The sequence below is a fragment of the Electrophorus electricus genome, chromosome 5 (genome assembly GCF_041902795.1).
Source record: "Electrophorus electricus isolate QZ-2024a chromosome 5, ASM4190279v1, whole genome shotgun sequence".
Classification (NCBI taxonomy): Eukaryota; Metazoa; Chordata; class Actinopteri; order Gymnotiformes; family Gymnotidae; genus Electrophorus; species Electrophorus electricus.
This window is the reverse complement of record NC_137501.1, coordinates 9,688,429-9,708,841: the sequence shown is the minus strand read 5'-3', so window position 1 is coordinate 9,708,841 and position 20,413 is coordinate 9,688,429. Positions and strand designations below refer to the sequence as shown.

The window sequence follows — 20,413 nt, the reverse complement described above, 5'->3', positions numbered from 1 at the left end:
TAATTTCTCTAATGTTAGAAGCCTCACAATCCTTTGATGAAGTCATGACTCTAACAGAAAACACTCTGATCATTCAAAACCTTTTAATTAATGCATCAACATCAAAGAGGTCACAAGGTGTGAGGCAAAAATCTTTTCTGCCTCTAGATAAATCTCATACCAGTTCACTTCAAAGTTGTTCAGAGCCTATACAACCCCTCTGGAGCCATTTCAAATGAAACTTAACAGAGGTCTCTCTACGGTCACAAATGTAGTACTGGGCCTGTCAGGATATTCCACATATGTTTTTGCAATTGTTGTTAATAGCCTCTGGTAAAATATTGCAGCTCTGATGCCAAGAGTGTTTGTTTCACTGCCTTTCTTCAGTCCTTCTGTTGAATGACGGCTCCCGCGGCTCTCTGACTTGCACCACAGAAAGATACTGCATACATGGCTTGCTAATGGTCCGTCATTACAGAATACAAGGCTTTCCGATTTAAGGAGGTCTGCTTCTAAGAAAGGATCTGCTCCATTACCTGTTCCATCAACCACCAAGAGTTATTTCTTATTTAGAATAATGTGACACACATTAACTTACACTTTAAAAACTGTTAAAAAGCAGTTTTATTGAAACACAATATAGATACTTAGTGTTTATGCTCACAAAAACTGTTTTGTCATTATTGATGTAGGCTATCATGTGGATGCATTGAAAACCTTAATTGGTCTACTCTTGATGGGATGTCTTTTTTGACCAGTGACTTAAACATCTCAACATAAACAAATGTTTATGTTGTAAGAAGTTCTTAAACTTGTCTTGTGTAAGAGAGGCATTGGCTATGGCTATTCAGTACAAGTATCACTCTTTGTGAACATTTTCTCATCTGACACTGAGAAATGAACCCACTGAAAACAAAGATCATTGATAATTTCATTCTTTTTTGTCATAATATTTGTAGGCTTTAATGTACACTATTACTAATCCATCTTTATCTCTTAATTATAGAGTCTGGGAAATTGCAACATTCAAACTCCCCACTTCAAGTCACTGCATGGACATTTATAAACTGTACTTTGACAAAATTGTCAAGACATGTCAAAAGACTGGAAATGGTTTTGCAGTGAAGAGAAGAAGGATCATAATTAAGTCACAGTAAATGATCTGTGCTGAATTTCTATCCTTATTAACAGTAAAGGAAGCATGGAAACGGTCCAACTTCAAACTCAGTATCTGGTATAACCACTACATAGGTACACATAGTGATGCCGCTCAGTGAAGAATATACCCATTGTCATTACCTTTGTCTGTGCTGCTAGATCTAAACCCACCACACCCTCATTACTTCTAGCCCTCACTCTGTTCAAGTGGAACAACAGAAAGTTCCTTCAGGAGTGTCCTACTGCCAAATCAATTCAGGTCAAGAGACAGATTTAAATTTAAAAAAACCTGAAAATGGGGTCAAAAGATCAGTGATTAAAAGAGGGGAAAGCCCCTGTGTGGAGACAAAATCCACCCTTTTTTAACAGGACCTGATAATAGAGGCAAAATACTGAGCCATTGGATTGTCCTCCAGGGTCCTCCTCTAGCCCACCCTGTGAGCTAAAGAAACTAATGAAAAGTGAGAAGAATGGGTCAGAATGAAGAGAAAGAGAACTGACAAAAAATGCATGAAGCCTAAATGAAGCTATAATGTTTCAAATGTTTTCGTCCCCCGAGATGCTGACAAATATATCAGGGTATATTTGTTACTGAATAGCATAATCTTATAACACAAAAATCACTGGTCTCTGTCAAGATGGCTCACAGCCACACAAAGTAGCTAGAAATGTGTGTATGTGCTTTATGTGTTCTGTGTTTCTCTTCTTTAATGTTGGTGTGTCTTCCTGTTCCCGTTTTATCAGTGTGCCCTCCATCATACAGGTTTTAATGCTGTGTGGGTTGCTGCATTTTCTGAAAGTCATTTTCTGAAAGTCATTTTCTGAAAGATAGGCATGTTTTCTTTACATTCTGCATTGATCAGTAATTTTCCGCACCATAAACCGCTGCCTTGGTCCTCGGAAAAAAATGACAGCAGCTCTAAGACATTCCCTTTCATTAACATCTGGAGACATACCCTTCATAGAAAAGTCCCTGCATGTGTTAACCAGAGGACAATTCTCATAATATATGCTATTGTTAAGATGCTTTCATATCTTTAGACTCTGGTTTCTTGATTTATTTGTCATATCTCAATCACTTTGTGTGCCTGTGTATGTGAAAGAGATTTTTGCATATACTGTACTGTATTGCATGTATGTGTGTGTATATATTTCAACCCATAGTGACACTGATATGTAAATACTCCAGCAACACTGCTATGTCACAGTCACAACAACAAAACCTCCACACAGAAAACTACTATATTAGGGTCACAGCTGTGTTGAGCATGGTCCACCATCCAAATAATATCCAATAAGTAATGGTCCTGTAGTCAGAACCCGGATTGATGTGGGTATGCATGTGTGTATAAAACGTAAAATCTTTATCACCACTTCTGGGATTTAGACACAAAAGCCTCACAAAGCCAAATATATACCAAGGCTGGAGAGCACAAGTACATTATGAAGTGTGCTGTTGTAATCAAAGGATTTTGTAGAACAGGAAAATGGATTAATATCATCAGCTGCAGACAGTGAAATGACAATATACTACAGTACACCAAAAAAGTTAAAAGCAACAAGAAATGTAAAGAAAATGCTGAAGTGCAGTAGATGAGTCTGTGAACAACATCAGTCTAGAAAATGATGAATAGCTTTTGTTTTTTTGAATAGTTTTTAACATAGTGGGTTGAACCACAGGGCTTAGTGCCAAGAGTGATTTCATTTGAAGAGTACACAGGAACAGTTTCCTTTGAACACTTCAACACCACCACGAGGACTACATGCCCTACAACACACTGAATCACACACACACAAACACAAACACAAACACACACACACACACAAACACACACACAAGATAAGTCAGGACAGCCACAACACAGACAGCTGCCCGGTCTTCCTTGAAGGGCCCTCTGAATGCATTCTCTCTCCCTTGATATCCAAAAATTTCATTGTCTGGCACAAGAGGTATCAAGGTTTGGGAAGGTTAAAGTAGAAGAAAAATGTCCTGGAAATTGTGTTTCCCTTGCTGTTACCAAATCAAACAGCATGTTTATCCATATTCAAACGACAAATGTAGGGACGTTCAGGGCTTGGAATGCAGTTCTGTCAACACTAGTTAACAATATCCCATGAAAAAATTAAGATATTTCCGGATCCAATTTTCCAGAATAAAGAGAATATTTTGAATGAGTAACGCATGCACAAAAATACAAATTCAAAACTTCAAAACAGTTATATGACATATTATGAAGCACTGGGTATACAGTTTGGCATACAGTTATTTTTTAAATAATATATTGAATTATGGTGATGGTAATGGTGATAATGGTGATGATGGTGATTATGATGAGACAAAAGATGTTATAATGTTATATGTTATATGTTATAATACTGCTATAATACTGAATACGTTACACATTACATCACTTGCATGGGTGCTGCTGCTTTGTTTTAATGGATGAGCAACATCAGTTTTAAGTTTGGTATACTGAAACCAGATTTCAATGGAAGCTAAAGGAGATTGTCAGGGAGCAGGGGGCTGGTCAGAAACAGCACTGCTTCTAGTCACTACGCAACTTAAGGGGTGATGTCATCAGATAAGTCATGCACTACCACACACAATTTCATGTCCTAGGGTGCTAAGGGGGCCGTAGTTATTGTTATTTAAAGCTACAATGCTCAAAACATTCTCTACTTTGTTGTGTATGTGAGTCATATTCACACTCAGCCCAGAGGTATTCTACAATTAGAAACTGATTGAGACTGCTTTCAATTAAGTTCTGCTTTTCATGCACAAATATACTCAAACCAAATCTAAGGTGGCCCTCTCTAATATGTTAACACAAGCAAATACATTTAGGTGCACCTTGGAAGTTACAATTTCCTATTTGCCAAAACACTGAGAAGCTGAGTTTGTTTACTCTACTACTTAAGTATTTTTAGGGTCAGTATATGGCCAAATATTTTGCAAATGTTTTAATTAAAATGGTTCAGTGTAGCCAGTTTTGAGAATGAGTTCAGTGATCCAGATCTTGGATAGGTACTTAATCAGCAGTCCAGTTCCTTAGTCAATGCGCAGGATACATTTATAAAATAAGCAGCAGTCCATCAGGCCAATGGACCCACACAGCCTGCTTTGTTGAGGTGTTGTATCAACATATGACTCCCCTCTCTCAACTCACTTCCTCTTTGGGCCCCAACAGCAGGGGATTGGTGTCAACAAGGAATTCCGCCCCATGTATGTTTCCCTCTCGAAAACAAGCCGCACACAGGGGCCCAGTGAGGGCTGCACAGTCCTGCCAGGTTTTATAAACCGCATGAAGTGATGCACAAACACCAAGTCACTAACATCGCGCCATAAACTAGCATTGAACTTTTCTGGTAACTAGCTTGTAATCGAGGGAGCATTAAGCTCTGAAGCCTGTTTTTCCATCATCACAAGGTGCTGCAACACAGGGGAAGGACTTGCGCTCCAGCTCGTGTTGGGAGGAGTCTAGGAAACACTGTAGGCGTGGGCAATTCTGACATCATAAGAACACCTCAGAACTGCTATACAGCATGTTTGGGGATAATGAGTGTTATGTTTTAGTGCTTGAAGAACATGTAAAATTTAACATTTCATATTTACTTATACTTTCTAATAGCATGATGGAGATCTTGTTAAAAAAATTCTAAACGGTCTATTTTTTTTTTTTTCCCCATGTCATTCCATAGATTTCATGCCAGATTTAATTTCAGTTTTCAATATATGCTGAAAGACCAAGACAAAGTTAGTGCTAACGCACATGATGACAGCACTTCAAGGAAACATTTTGTGTTTGTTATGTCAGTGGGCAGTGATGACCTGACTGATTATGCATGATGACACACTGCATTCCAGTAGGCGTGGGACACTCAATAGTTTCTGTTTCTGTGTTGGCAGGTGACTAAATCTTTGGTAAACATAACTTCTCCTTTTTTTTTTTTGTCCCTACTACTCACACCTGACCCATGATTCAGAGAGTCGTCCATATGACTAAAGAAGTAGCTTCAGGCTAGGTGCTAAGTATTTCAACTCAAAGCAACATCTAAGTAAACCCTAAATCATGGCATCAACTTTTTTCAATAACATTTATAGTCTCATTAGAGGAATTTAAGCGAAATGCTGCAAGTCTTATAATTGCATATGACTTGAGTATATCCACTTATGTGTAAATGTAGAAAAATCTATAAATACTAAAAGTAATATGACGGTGTCCATCCACAACTGATGCACACTTTTCATAGTGTACAGAAATTTACATTTACACAGTGTATATGTATAATGTACCAAGGAGGGTACCACAGTAAATTACCACTGCTTGATGGATGGGAGAAGAAGGGAAAAGGATGTGAATGTTTTCTCTCCATTTAGAAGGAGAGCTTGGAAGAGGCAGAGCTGAGAAGAGAGGAGGAAAGGCCTGCCACCACAGCTGCTTTCCTGTCTCTCTGAGACCTTGTCTCAGGCATACCGCTGTTCATCACATCAGTTTTGATGAGTTCACCTCACATTTACATGTATGGCATTTAGCTGACACTTTTATCCAAAGCGACTTACAATTCTGACTGAGTACAACTTGAGCAATTGAGGGCACAACAGTGGCAACTTGGCAGTGGTGGGGCTTGAATCAGCAACCTTCCGATTGCAAGTCAAGAACCTTAACCACTGAGCTCAACTACGTTCTCTCCCTTTTTAAGGACAGATAAGGAAAGATACGGATTGACGGACACAAGGGTTCACCCCTCAGTGTAGACTGATGCAGCTTGAATGAGTGTAAGAAAATACAGTCAAATAAAAGGCCTATGGCAACAGGTACAGTCTCTCTCTATGACACGTTTGTTGCACTGGAGGACAATCACAATGACACTATGACTATCTACTAAAATCAGCCCCAAGAAAATATAGCATGCTTCTGGCTATTGTGGTTTTGTGCAGATCAACCACAAGTGCCCATCCTAATAGACGAAACAAGGATCTGTGTGGTCACTCTCAATTGGTCACCAAGATATCAGATTGGTCAGCCTGAGAACATTTATGGCTGACTTTTAAATGTGCAAGGGTTCACACGCAGCGTTCCGCATGTCCCACTGGTAGATATCACTGTCAGCCATACTGCAGACATACAACCCTTTAGGTTTACAGATTGTGAAGATCAATGAGAAAGTGGATCACTGTCTAGATCTAGTGTTATTAGGGTACATGCATGCCAAATGCCCTTTCAGAGATCATATAATCATATAATTTCTGTGACACAATGCCTTGCTAGAACAATGTCTAAATAGTTTTTTTTGTGTGTGTGTGTGTGTGTTTTTAAATATAATCCTTAGTATGAAAGAAATAGGAAACATGCTCATATTTCCTTTCAGCTGGCACGAGGCTTGTCTGAAATATTTTAGTACTTTGCTCTCTCATTGCCCATTTCATTCTCACCGCAACCGCAATATGTGTCTCCTCAGCTGGAGAGGCCTAGCTGTGAAACATGAGCAAGTACTGCGTGGAGTCAGCTAGCCAAAACATCCCACATAGAGCCTCTCTGCTCTGAGCAAAACCAAACTGGAGGAGGGCGGGTGTCACTTTCAGATGCTGCCACAACGGCTGAACGCACACCCCTCCCCCCTCCAATGACTCATGTTTATTAGCCAATGACATAACTAGTACCATGAGAAAACGTCAGCGCCAACTTCCTGTATGGCACCTCAGAATGACAGCTCCTCTTCACAGCACCAAAAGTGGTCAGACACAAGGTTGGCGGATGTTTAGCGTGAACTTTGTGACTTGTTCTCATTAATGAGAAATCACATTTTGTAATATTGTGTTTGCCAAAGTCCTCAAAGGCAAATCTGTCCACTTGGTGGCCATGTTTGCAACACCCCAGGGAGCTATTACCATTCAAGACCAGACTCCTATCTAGTTGAATGGGGAAAGACCCATAAATCTAAAAATCATAGCCAAACTAATGATTAAAATATGTTTTCAGATCAAGTAAGACCAAAATAAGCTATTTTTCAGATTGTCAACAAAAAGGAGGGCAAAGGATTGACAACTCCAACCATCTTAACAGCTGTTCCTGTGATTGAAGTAACAACAACTGGTGTGGTCACAGCATGAAAGGGTGGAGGAAAAATGCCAAGAGCACATGCTCATAGTTTGTGAATGACAGTAAACACTAAGGATGTGCAACCCGTCATGCACAATGCTTAGCTAATTTTGGGGGTTTGCATAGTTTGTTTTATGATTCAGTATGCCTGTAAACAATGACACGCAAAAAGATTTTAGCTCACTAGCTAGCTAGTTAATGTAGCTAGTGAAAACCTAATGTATCTAGCTTACAATTTCTTTATTACATAGAAATTACACAGAAATAAATTAATTGCCAAATGTTAATAAAAGCTGTTTGATTGTACAAGGCAATCTTGAGTAATGTAAGTCAACAGTCAATAAAGGCTGTTGTATGTTAAATCTATGCTTGTGACAATTTAAGAACATGACAGGCCTGGTTATATCTTTAAAAACAAAGCTCTCCTTAATGAAGAGTGGACTTCCTCTCATAGAGCCATATTGTTCAGCCATAAAAGCTATTCCAGATTGTGGTCTCCTCTAATACTAATATCTTTGGTTCATCAATGAATCACCACAGAGAAGCTATGTGCATTTAAACAAACAAAATTCTAAAAAACATTTTGAAGTACTGATTAGAATGACTGCTAGTAATGATTGATAGGTATTAAATAAACCAGATGTATCTGGTTTAATGCTCTTGTACCTGCGGTGAAGCTTTACATGATTACACTTATTAGAAACCTTTTTATATAATGGAGAATGTTTCATGGAAAAAGAAACCTTGAAAATTCTGGACTCCTCAAAATCATTTCACATGTCTACTGGTAGATATCACTATGTCGACCATACTGCTGGCACACAGTACTGTGGGTTTACAATGTGTGAAGATCACTGAGAAAATGGATCACTGTCTGGACCCAGTGTTATTATGGTATAAAGATCCAGTGTTTTATAGAAAAAGAAACCTTGAAAAATCTGGACTCCTCAAAATCTACACCCACTGCCACAATAACGGGAAGTTAGTTAATTTAATCAGGAAATCATCTTCACTTTGAACTGACCTAAAGGTGGGCTTTTAATGGTGATTTATTAATACTGCTAGCCTGTCAGACAGAAATTACAACTAATTTTAAGACACCCATTAGGGAAAAAACTCAATTGCTTTACATGTCTGGTATAAAGAGTGAAAATTTGGTTATGGTTACCAAATGAAAATAATTATTCAGTTTATTAAAACCAATTCCTTCCAAATAAACTAAAACAGTTCAAAACAAACAAAAAAAGTCAAATGGAATTAAACTTTAAATGTAATTTAGTGAAGTTTTCCCTAACATTTCTAAGCAAACCAAACAAACATCGCATGAAAATATTATGGGCCAGTGGTTCTCACTGACAGTCCTGCTAAGTGTTCAAGTTTGTGTCAGAAGTGCTTAAAATAAACATGTCAAAAGCTTTCTTTTTGTTGGTCATAGATCACTTAATTTACATTTTGCATCTGTAAAAGTGCACTTGAGGTCTTGAAGCTTTTATGGAAGCTGACTTTCATAATCTGGAAGAAAGGAATTATCCCAAAGGAATGCAAAAGAAGGGGCATCCTTATTCCAAAAGGGAAGGATTCTCTCTTTTTGAAGGCTAAACCTAGTAAGTCTAGAAGTTTGACAATTGTGAAAGGAAAGCTTGTGCAGGATTTTTTTTTATAGAAGTAGTACTGATACCTTCTATATTGGACAAGTCAGTTAAGAGTTTAGATTGATGGTATAGTACAGCATTAAACAACAAAGAGAAGGTTGTGGGGCTAAAGACGAAATTGGTGAAGGCTATTGAGAAACTGCATTGAGAAATCATGTTTACTGCGAAATTGTGGTGTCTCCACAATTTGAAATTGATTATAAAATTGTGAAGTTGGACATGCTGCCTCATATTAGATGGCCACTGATGGTTTATGAGGTCACAATAACCAAAGCAGTGAGGCTAGAGAGGATTATGAACAAGGAAAGAAGTGGAAGTGGTTAGGAGTGTCATGTTATTGAAGTAGTGTGGCATGATATGGGAGAGGGGAGCTGGAACTACCAATGACAAGTTTATTTGAGGAATTTAAATGTGCTAAGGTGAGTTGCAAGATGATTTTGTTAGGGTCTAAGGATACTGCGATAAGAGCACAAGAGCTTAAGGGACATGATTGGCCAAGTACAATACAAAAAAGTGGGTCTTTGATTCATGGCAACTGTTTAATAAGGCCACATTGCCAGAGAGAAGGTGAATGATTACTTGTTTTATTTGTGAACAGGAAGAGGAAGCATGGAGTGCAACCGCAGCATCACAAGGAAAAGGAGTCCAATGGCTTTGTTGGAAAAATCTAGAGAAGTGGAAAATCACCTGTCAAGAGTTGTGGGCAGTGGATGTGAGTTGCATTTTTGCTTGGAGCGACTTATGAAATCCTTCCAACCCATAAAACCTTGGAAAGTGGGTAGCAGAAGATCCTAGGTGTAAATTATGTGCAGGGGCTGGCATGGTGAAGCATATTTTATCAGCATGTAAGGTAAGTTTGTCGCAGGGAAGATATACATGGTGACATAATGAGGTGCTTCAGAGCATTAACATGTTTATTCAATAATGAGCATATAGAGGTTAACACTTTGTCTAATGCATTGTTAATGCTGGAATGTTGGGAAATGAGTGCAAGCTATAAATACTTGTAGATGAGGTGAAGCGTGAGATTGGAAATTGCTAGCAGACGTAGGTAAAAACACTACAGGTCTAACAGTGTATTGTGTTAATGACTCTTAGGCTGCACATGGTGTCGTACTCTGAAAGTAAACGGATAGATTATTTTATAGAGCTGAAGTACACAGATTTGGTGGCTTTATAGGTGAGAGAACGTGGGTGGCAGGTGCACACATATAACACTGGTAGAAATAGGTATTAGTGGATTTGTAGCTAAGTGTGCCCCATTTTTGCTTGTGAAGTTTGGTTTCAAAGACTGTAAACTACGGTTAGCTGTGAAGGAGTCATCAGAAATAGCTGAAAGGGCTAGTCAGTGGTTGTGGAAGGGGAGAGCACAGACTAGCTGGGGAAGTGTACTATAAAGGTGGAACGTCTGAGGTGTTCGGTGTTCTAGATAGATGGAAGACTGGTTTGGTGAGTAGGTTGTTGTGTCGTGTTATTATGTAATGTAGTAGAACCAGATAGAGCTGATGGTACTGAGTTTGCAGTAACAGTGCCAGTGGGGCTGGTTATGGCCTTAGTCACTGGAGAGGCCAGTATGGACCTACGGTATTGGAGAATGCTTGGTGTAGAAAAATCCATGTGGAATTGGTGGCACTAAGTACGCACTAACAGTACCAGTGGGGCTGGGTATGGTTTTAGTTAGTGGGGAGGCCAGTATGGATTTTAAGGGTTAGGAAGTGATTGGCTGCATGGGGACAGCGCAGTTGGGTTTGCTGTTGGAATAATGCATAAAGTCCATATGGAACTGGTGGCACTGAGCAAGCGTTAACGTGTCAGTGGGGCTAGTTACAGGCTTAGTCACAAGGGCCAATTTGGATTTACATGTAAAGGGGTGTGGCTTGGTTTAAAAGTGAGCTTGGAGGGGGGGTGGGGCTGGGACACCAGACCTCACTGTTGAGCCTTCTGGAGGTGTTGTGGACTTACTTCAGTGAAACACTGATGAAGAAGGTGCCTACTTGATGACTCCTGCGAAGAGCTTGTGATGTTGTGGCTGCAGGTATGAAGTGAGTGGGCTAGGTTCTGTGTGACGCTCTAATGTTTGGCATTTTATCCTGTGTAATTCCAATGTTAATATACACATTTTCCTAGCAATACATTTGGAATGGAAACGTGCTTTGTAATAGTACAGGCCCCTAAACCCAACCCATCCTCTTGTCATTTCAGTTGGCTGCTGCTAATGACTGTAATCTGTTACAGAGGACACTAAAGATGGATAGATTTATCTCAGTTACTGTTTTTAAGGAAACTGTAAGTGTTTTAGCTCAGATGGATTAATTGTCTTTTGTTGTTGCCTTATTTTATTACTTTGCATTTTTTTCTCCCTCTCCCCTGCACCCCTTTCCCCTTCCATACATGAGTCTTCTAGCATTTGCCAGGCCATGACTGCAAATATGAATTTGCTCTTAATGTCTTGCCTGGTTAAAATACAGTCTGTTGAAAAGTCCGCTGTAGAAGGCTGTGCTTAGCGAGCACCAGAGTAAACTATGCTTTATAGAAGATAACTGGCTAACTTGAGAATAACTATGATATATGGAGTGTATCTATTTGACTGGATTTGATCTTTTCCAACAAAAATAAATAAAATGTATTCTAATTAAAAGCAGCTGGCAAACTGTGACAGTAGAAAAGTTTTGTAGTAGGAGGACACCCTCAAACAAACCTGGGATATAATAAAATTTCCGATATCTAAATTTTTTACACAAAAATACTTGGTGTGAGAAAACCTTTAGTCTGATACTCACTGGCTTATTAATGAAGATGTTGATAAAATGACAAATAAGTGCATCATATATGCAAATCCTTGTTATTTGGAGGTAATAAACAATAGACCTTATTCTACCAGAAACATTGACTGTGAACTAAAAAATTATATAACAGTCATTAAAAAAGGTGCCTTCTAGTATCATTTAATAAGTTGAATAAAAGTACAAGAGCAAACGCTGCAATGCATTAATAAATTCCCCATGTAACATTCACATTAAAAAGTATATACACTGGCAAGTGACAACATTGGCAAATTTGTCACTGAAAATACTATACAATATCACAAGCCTTAGAAGTGAAGCCCAGGAAATGGGAAAACCATGCAAAGACATGCATGTTGAAAAGCTTGGTTCTGCTGTTTTTGGTTGGACATGTCTTGTTTACTAATTGGAGTACATTTTGCCATGTCAAACTCAGACAATCACAAACTGATGCTTTCATCATCTGAGTGGATACCATGCAGCCTAAGAGTACTCTCCATTCTCTCTGTCCTAAGACATCCAGCAATCCTAAGAGAACCTTTCTAAGGTTTCCGCCACATGTACACAGACCGTTACTCAGACAGGCCACCTCATGCCATGTTTACGCCATCAGCTCTAGTCTTGAGAAGGACTGAGGGAGAGGGGGGGAAGCACCTCTAAGGCTGTTAACATCAGTTCTCATTGCATGGCAACAGCTCAGCAGAGCCCATGAAACGCACACTCCCCATTGCTCAGTCCAAACACTTCAGCGTGTGTGTACATCTGGAAGCCAGCAACTCTTGGTGGAGGAGGTTCAGGGAGGAGAAGGGTGTTAAGTCCCAGGAAGGTCCCTAAGTGCTATATTTGGTATGGAAAGTTACCGTACCTCGGTGACAGCGCGGGCAGCTGGTGAGTCCTGGTGGTTGGCAAGGATGAGGAAAGGGAGCGTGCAGAGCTGAGGGTGCTGCAGGGCCAAATGGAGCTCACACCGGCAGGCCTCCAGTTCCTCATCCGAAACGGTGCTGTCGAGAACGAATACCACCCCCTGGGAGCCCTGGTAGTAACGACTCCAGTACTTCTTGATATTGTCTGCTCCTGTCATCAAAAGTAATGCATGTTGTAACCCAGTGGCCATGTGTTCTGTGTGCATTTATACAGATATCTAGATATACATGAGACTTATCTTAAGCATAAATAGATGTACAGAGATACATTTGTTTTCGTTCTGAATCTATTAAGCACTACTCTTTTTCACAAGTTAATTCAATTCAAATTTTACAAAAGCTTTTGTACATCGGTATGTGCACTTGAGTGAAAGGCTGGCATTAATCATACAATTTTACAAGAATATGTAAGAGGGTTAGAGATTAGGAAATTAATTGTGCCACTGTGACAGTGTTCCCTTGATCTTTAAATAATAAAAATGCCCAAACTTTCTTTTATATAATGAATATGTTTGTATTACAACTTTAAAACTTTCAAAAGATTATAACAGACATTAAGGGCAATGTTAATCCCCATTGACATTGGAGTTAATCAGCTTAACTGTGTCTAGACATCTTTATGACTTTGTCCCATAAGTACTGAAGTTTAGTATAATTAACATTATACAGAATGAAATATTGAGTATTACTTAAGTTAGAAAACTGTCAAATGACCACTGTACCAAAGGTTAGGGAGGTTAAAGTGCTACAGTTCTAATGTATTCATAATGATGCAAGTTTGATGAAATATAGAATTCTGAAAGCATATAGGTCTATCCAAAATAGTGTACTCTCCTAGAAAAAAAATGGTCTTTTATATTTACAGTATACATACAGGTCCTTGGCCTGGAAAAAAGAGTGTATCCGGATTTATGACTTTTTTTCTGCCAGACTAGGCTAGTGGAAAAGAACAGCACACATCTGCTAGGGAGAAGTGAGCCACAATGTTAACTTGCTAAGAGCGTTCTATTGCTTTCACCTTTTTGGCTCCAGGCCCCCACTAATTTGGTCCTGCCATCTCTCATTGCAATATAAATAAGATATCATAATTAAAGAGGCAATTATGACCAGTAGGTTATAGATGACATAATGATCTTCAAATACCACAAAAGAAAGGTTTGCAGACAAAACAGACAATATGTAAGTATCTAAAACTATGCTTTGTTAAGCGAAATTTATAACTGTGCCATTAAAACTACTAAAGAGATAAATGTGCCCCAGTTAGTTTTATCTGGTTGATATTTAGAGCCATGTTCCACTGAGAATGAACAGCTCAGTGTCTGTTTAATTTCAACATTTCCATTTAAGAGGATCTGGAATTTATACTTAGATGTCATCCACCAAACTTCCCCTCGTGTCAACTTTTCTGTGATGTTGAAGGGGAAGAGAGAGTGCTAAGCAGGGTGACTTTTGAAGACTTAATTTTTGCGTGCCAACCCTGGACGCTGAGGAGTTAGCCCACGGGAGGATGAGTGAGCACCCAAACACATTCACTATGTTCAAGACAATAGAGCAGAGTCAACACACAGGTCCTTACAGGTCTTTACTCTTCTGCTAAAGAGAAGTCTATTGTGTTTGAATGCAGTGAGTGAATTTAGAACACAGCTGTTTTCAAGCCCCTTATATGAATTGGGGGGATTTACAGAGTCAGCCTCATTACAGGCTCTAGTGATTTTTAAAGCTCTGACTTCCTTCACACACTCAGAACTACTGTTTAGTAGTCATAGGTCACCATGACCCTTTAACATTCTGAATCTGTACAGAAATATGATTTACTTAGAGGCATTAGAAGGGTCAATGGTCAAAGTTAAATCTTTCATCTACTGAGAACCTTGCACTTTGCAAAATCAACTGCCCAAACTACAACTCTCACATGGCTTTCAGGCATAGCATCAAGAATATCTATTATGACCACATTGTCAACTTCTGCCTCTTATTTATTCTACTCGACATAAACTTGAAAATTAAACCTATGACTTCTAAAATATAATGAACCATGCAGGGTGATGGGATAAGGTAATCCTATCACAATAGCACATTAACATGTAACAGGACATCACCAAAGGAAAATGGAATACAAGAGGCTAGACCAGGGGCACCAGTTATTCATAAGTTCAAATGTAAACTTGTTATATCTCAAGTGTTTCTCAAGTCATGGTTTAAACATTACACATTGAATCAAAATGGGTTGCACCACACCAAATATTTCTTGTAGAGACTTTAGGTACAAACCGAATCATGAACACACATGCAGACAAGTCCAGGGGTCCCTAACTCTGGTCCTGATGGCCAATCCAACATAGTCCGGTGATTTCCCTACTCAAACACACCTGATTTAGTTTATCAGCTAATTAGCAGGTCAAGTAGTTATAAGGTGAAGTACAGGACTAGGGTTGGGCATCCCAGGGCTAGACACAAACCAGCCAACAGGAAAACATATGAGGTTGATCCACCAAAACCACTATACAGAATATGAAATGGTAAAGCATTTCAGTCTAATAAGACAGAATGAAGAGACTTCAAAATACTGAGGGAAATGTGACTGTTTTATTCTTATTTTAGTCAAGCCTGAGTGTGTATGAGTGTGTGACAAAGTGTGTGTGTGTGTGTTTGCATGCATATGGTTCAGAAGGGGGATGGGAAGATGGATTTCTGTCTGTCTTGTAAGGGGGACATGCCCTAACCATCTCACAAATAGTGCCATATCAGGAGGCTCTATTAGTGCAGTGGAATTGTTCTTGATGTTGTTGTTGTTCTGTTTACTACCCTTTATTACAGTTCTGGGAATTATGAATGAGTAGTTCTGATAGCTTGTATTGTTAATGCATAAAGCATTCTGGACTGCAGGATCCCAAGCATTATCACTTAGTGGAAATATAGCTGATTTCCTCCAGTTGACTATGGGGGGAAATAGAGTCCATTTAAGAACAGATGCATGTGATGAAAAAAGTGATGCTTATAACCTCACAACATATCAATCAATTCTTTTGTCAGCTAAAACCCATGAGACTTATTTCCTGGCAAGCACAAAACCAGAAAAAAAAAGGAATTTTCACCATAGGGTATGCATTAAAAGGCAGAGATTTGAAATTTGGTAAAGCCCGACAAAGAGAGCCTGCACTTCATCTGCTTAGCATTGAGCTTATCAGTGAAAATGATTCTCAGCAGCTTCTTGTCAGCTAACATCACCAGTTTTATTAATCTTGCGATCATGCTGTTGGCCAGTTCACTGCTATTTAACAATGAAAGGTAAAATAGTACAATGAACACATATGAAGCATGCAAGTAAAAACCAATGACCCCTACTCTATCCACATTCTTGTTTTTCAGTACTTGTACTTATGGTACTTTTCTACATCAACCTGCCCAGGGACTGCAGATGAAAATGAGCCTTTTGGCTACATCTGGCACATTTACATAATGACAATGATGTTGATTAATGTGTTTTCCCTGTTAAATAAATAAAAAAAGAAAAGGAGAGTACACTGTGATCATTAAAGACTGACCACACGGAGGCTGTCAGCTGCCATGCATAGAAGTTCTCAGATAGTGTACTCTTCTTGGAAAAATATATACCAAATTTAATGCTAACATGAGTCGATGCACATTCCCGTCATTTACCATAAAGTTTGGGACACACAAGAAAAGTATCTGTATCATTTTAGCTCAGAGTTTAAGATATGTGACGTGAGCTATATGATCTGTTTTTTATACTATATGCAGTATACTGTGTTTTTTTCATTATGATTTAGAGGTCAGGGCAACCATACAACCAATTGCATTTCAAATTTGACATACACCAGTCCTTGTCCTCCACTAAGTTAGATCTGAAGGAAAAACTTTTTTTTTTTTGAAAATTTAGGATTGCCTTTCCATACAGAAAGAAAACCTGCAATTTGAGAAACTAATGTCTATAGAGTTTTGATTATCTGGTTTACAAGTTGACCAGAAATAAATCAGCCGAAGACAGACCATGATCTTCTCCAATTTCCATACTGGACACTGTACCTTCTGCACTGTATCTGAGTTACCTTTATAAACTTTAAGAACTTTCTTCTCTGAGTATCCAAACAGCAAACAGGATCTGAGTTATTTGTGTTGCTTAAAAAGGACATGTAAGCAAATATGAAAGTTCATTGCAGCTGAATAGTATTTTTATGCTCTTTTCATTGTTTTTGTGTTATAAGCCGTAGCCACATGTCTATCAAGAGTACAAACGCCATGCATAATACAGAGCCTTTACTGTAGGCAGACTCTGTATTCCAGCTATTTTCTGGATCATTATGGGCACTACCATCTGCTTACAATGTGTGTTGGGAGAAGTGATGACTGATAATATATCAGTAGGTACCATAATGATATATATATAATATTTCTTCAACTTAGGTAATCATCATATAATAAGCTTGACTGAAAGCATTCTTTGAAAAAGAGTCCCCAAAAGAAAAATGTCTATAAGGTCTACAAGAGGACAAAAGTGCAACTGTCTTATAACAGTGTTATAAAAGTTTAGATTTAATAAAATAAAAGTGGTAGACCTTTATATTCAAAAAAGCAACAATGCCAAAAAAAAAATTAATGAAAAATAATAAAACATTATGGTCACATATTGTTATAACACAAACCACATTTGGGTAGAAATGCTTTCATTATTGTCCTTTTTGAAGAATAAATGCTCTCAGATATCCTGCCTCTGGTGCATATATTTAATTATTTTATAACCTATGCAACTTAAAAGATGAACAAATGATTTGTAATCTTAACCCATGTTCTTGAAATGTGGAGACTAGGAAACAACAGCACCCACTCAACACATGACTGAGCAAGGGTTTAAAGAATTAAAACTGAATAGTAGGGGAATTAATGTTGGTCTAACTTTCACAGTAAACCTGATCATTGCTTTTGCCACCCACACAAAGTGTGTTTAGACAAGTCTCTGTGCCTTTTACACAGAGTCACTCGTGGTCACTGGAGAGGGCATGTTAGCAACAGCCAGATGCCTCTTCATTCTCAGTTATGTCCTTTTCACCTAATACATATATTAAAACTATCCATAGGTTAACTCAAATCTCAACTCCAAGACAAATGTACACTTTTCTCTCACAACTTTTCATTTAAAAAAATTATCAGTTTACAGAAAAGAATGCTAATTGTACAGCACTACACTTGGGCTGGACAGATGTCAAAAAAGTGGCTATGTTCACAATTGCAATTAAGACAGAAACATAATCAAGTTGTAATGGTCTCCATATGAATAGAAGTAATTAACCTGTTTGTAGGAAAGGTACACATCGTATTTACTGATTGGTCAATAAAGACTACGCTGTCTTGTGCATTCACTCAGCACATTTACATCAGTAATAGCAACCTGCTGTTATAGGGATGTTTTGACTTGGCTGACTGGAATATTATGCTCCATAAATTCTGATTTAGATTGGAAAGATGCTATGTCAGTCTTAAAACTACATGGTCATGCACTAATCCTTTTTAAAAATCCATTTGTATTAAATTATGCACATACATGGAATTATGCACATACATGGAAAGCCTGGATATGCATAAGCATAACAAAAATTACTCAGCAGCAGCACAGGGAAAACAAAGGTGTCAAAGCCAGGCTCCTCCATGAAGTAGCTCATTTTTAGAGTGGTTGAAAAAAGAAAAAAAAAAGGCTTATGTAATAAAAAGTCCTAAATAAATATGCTGACTTATTTTAGGTGCCAATAACTGGATTTTCAATGTTTTACATGTATTCCCATTTGGTACCGGTACATAAAACATATTTCTTTCGCTTCTTAGTGCAAAGATACATCCTTATGATGCTCAGGGACACGTCGTCAATAATGGAACCGAAGGGCCATCAAATGTTTCAGATCTTTGAACGTCAGACATTCTCGCTCAGATGACGCAGCTGGGGTCAATCAGTCACTAACCTGCATGAACTTGAAGCCACCTGCAATGGTAGCTGCTGATCTTCCCCTTGTTATAGGCACCTCATACACCAGTAGCAGCCAAAGGATTTGAGGAAGGATGCCATGTTGGCAGATCCAGGCTTTGAACTTGCCAGGTAAAGCTGACTTGTTCGTACTGGTGAGCCAAGTCTCGAGTTCCTTAATGGTAGACCAGATGTCAGTTGCTTCCCCAAGCTGCAGTCAAAGACTTTGCCTAGATTCTTGACAGGTTTCTCCAGCAAGGACAGAATTGCAGATCCATCTAAGAAGAAGCAGAACTTGTCTACCATTTTGCTAACCTTCAGCACCACTAACATAGATTTAGCTGGTTTGAAGCTCATCCTGTAATGAGACGTTATAGGCCCTGGAGGACACATCTGCTAATCCACTAATACAAATCACTAAATCAGAACTCTCTTTGGTTTTTGCTGATATCTCTACAGTTGAAGCACTTAAAACATACTGAACAAGGACTGAATGAAAAGTGCCTCCTAAGTCTTAAGTTGTTTTAATCAAAAAGGGGAAAAGAACAACTGAGGGAAGGCATAAATATTTACATTTACATATATGGCATTTAGCTCACGATTTTATCCAAAGCGACTTAGAATTATGACTGAGTACAATTTGAGCAATTGAGGGTTAAGTGCCTTGCTCAGGGGCCCAACAGTGGCAACTTGGCAGTGGTGGGGACCTTCCGATTACAAGTCAAGTACCTTAACCACTACCACTGCCCACATGCTTTTATTGACTGAAAAGACTTCCCCATTGTTTCATCTCCCTCTGCTGCTTGAAAGAGTTCTATCAGCTGGAGATTCTGTGACAGGCACTGAGGAATAAATCAGCCTCATCACTGGGACCACTCGAGGCCTCGGTCCTAAAACATCCCTAGAGGACTTTGACCTGGTCTACTCAAGGACATTTATATCATGTTCCTCCACATATATTTCGTCCTGTGACCAAATTTGGTCAAGCCTCCCCTTGGTGGTCCCATGTCCTTTTTTCCTGTTGTTTTTGTTCTGGAGGACTGATGTTTCTGTTGCATTTCGTCAGGCCTCTGCTGAAGATACACAGTGCACCTGTTCTGTCCCCCGCATCCTACAAAACATAAATCATCCAGATGCTACTCCCACTACTAACATTCTCATAAATGGCTGGGTTTGGCAACACACAGTGGCTCAACATAGAGATATACATCTCTCTTCGGCTCCCTGTCCCACTCTTTGAAGCATCAAAATACGCATCTTGCCACATCATCATTTCTTTACCCTCGTGTGTATTCTTTACCCTTCTGAGCTAAAAGCCCTTGTAAAACTGATACTAAAATAAAAATAAAAACTCTAGACCACAGGGGCCTTGAATAAGATGAATAAGACTGATACTGGTAGAAACCTTATTAATAGATAAATGAGTGAAATATAAAGAAATGACGTGTACATACCAGGATGAAATAATATATTATACAGACATGAAATACAATTGTTGCATGTTATTGTACTTTATAGATTATTAATAATAATAATAATAATAATAATAATAATAATAATAATAGTTGATATTATTACTATTACGTAAAATACACAACTCATGGTACTTTAGACCAAAATCCCATTTGTTTGCAATCTCACTGGATTATTAGAAAATAATGCACATACAGCAGTGACCTTGCCATCTGCTTGTGTCTTACAAAAGTACAAATCACAAGCAAAACAATATTTATTAGTGGAGTAAACACCCACCAAACTTGAACAAGCTGTAGTTTTCTGGTTAGAGTAGCCTTCTGAGAACAGTCCATTCCACATAAGACTGACCTTAATATGTGTCCAGAAG

The 20,413-nt window shown here is 38.6% G+C and overlaps 1 protein-coding gene across 1 annotated transcript in view; it reads right to left on the bottom strand.

The window, feature by feature from the left end:
• The window catches only part of arl15a (ADP-ribosylation factor-like 15a), an 85,046-nt gene that overhangs the window by 35,081 nt on the left and 29,552 nt on the right, over window positions 1–20,413 (bottom strand). Inside the window, exon 4 of the mRNA XM_027029620.3 lies at window positions 12,539–12,747. Coding sequence (XP_026885421.3) covers window positions 12,539–12,747 — 209 coding nt within the window. The remainder of the gene's footprint in view (window positions 1–12,538; window positions 12,748–20,413) is intronic.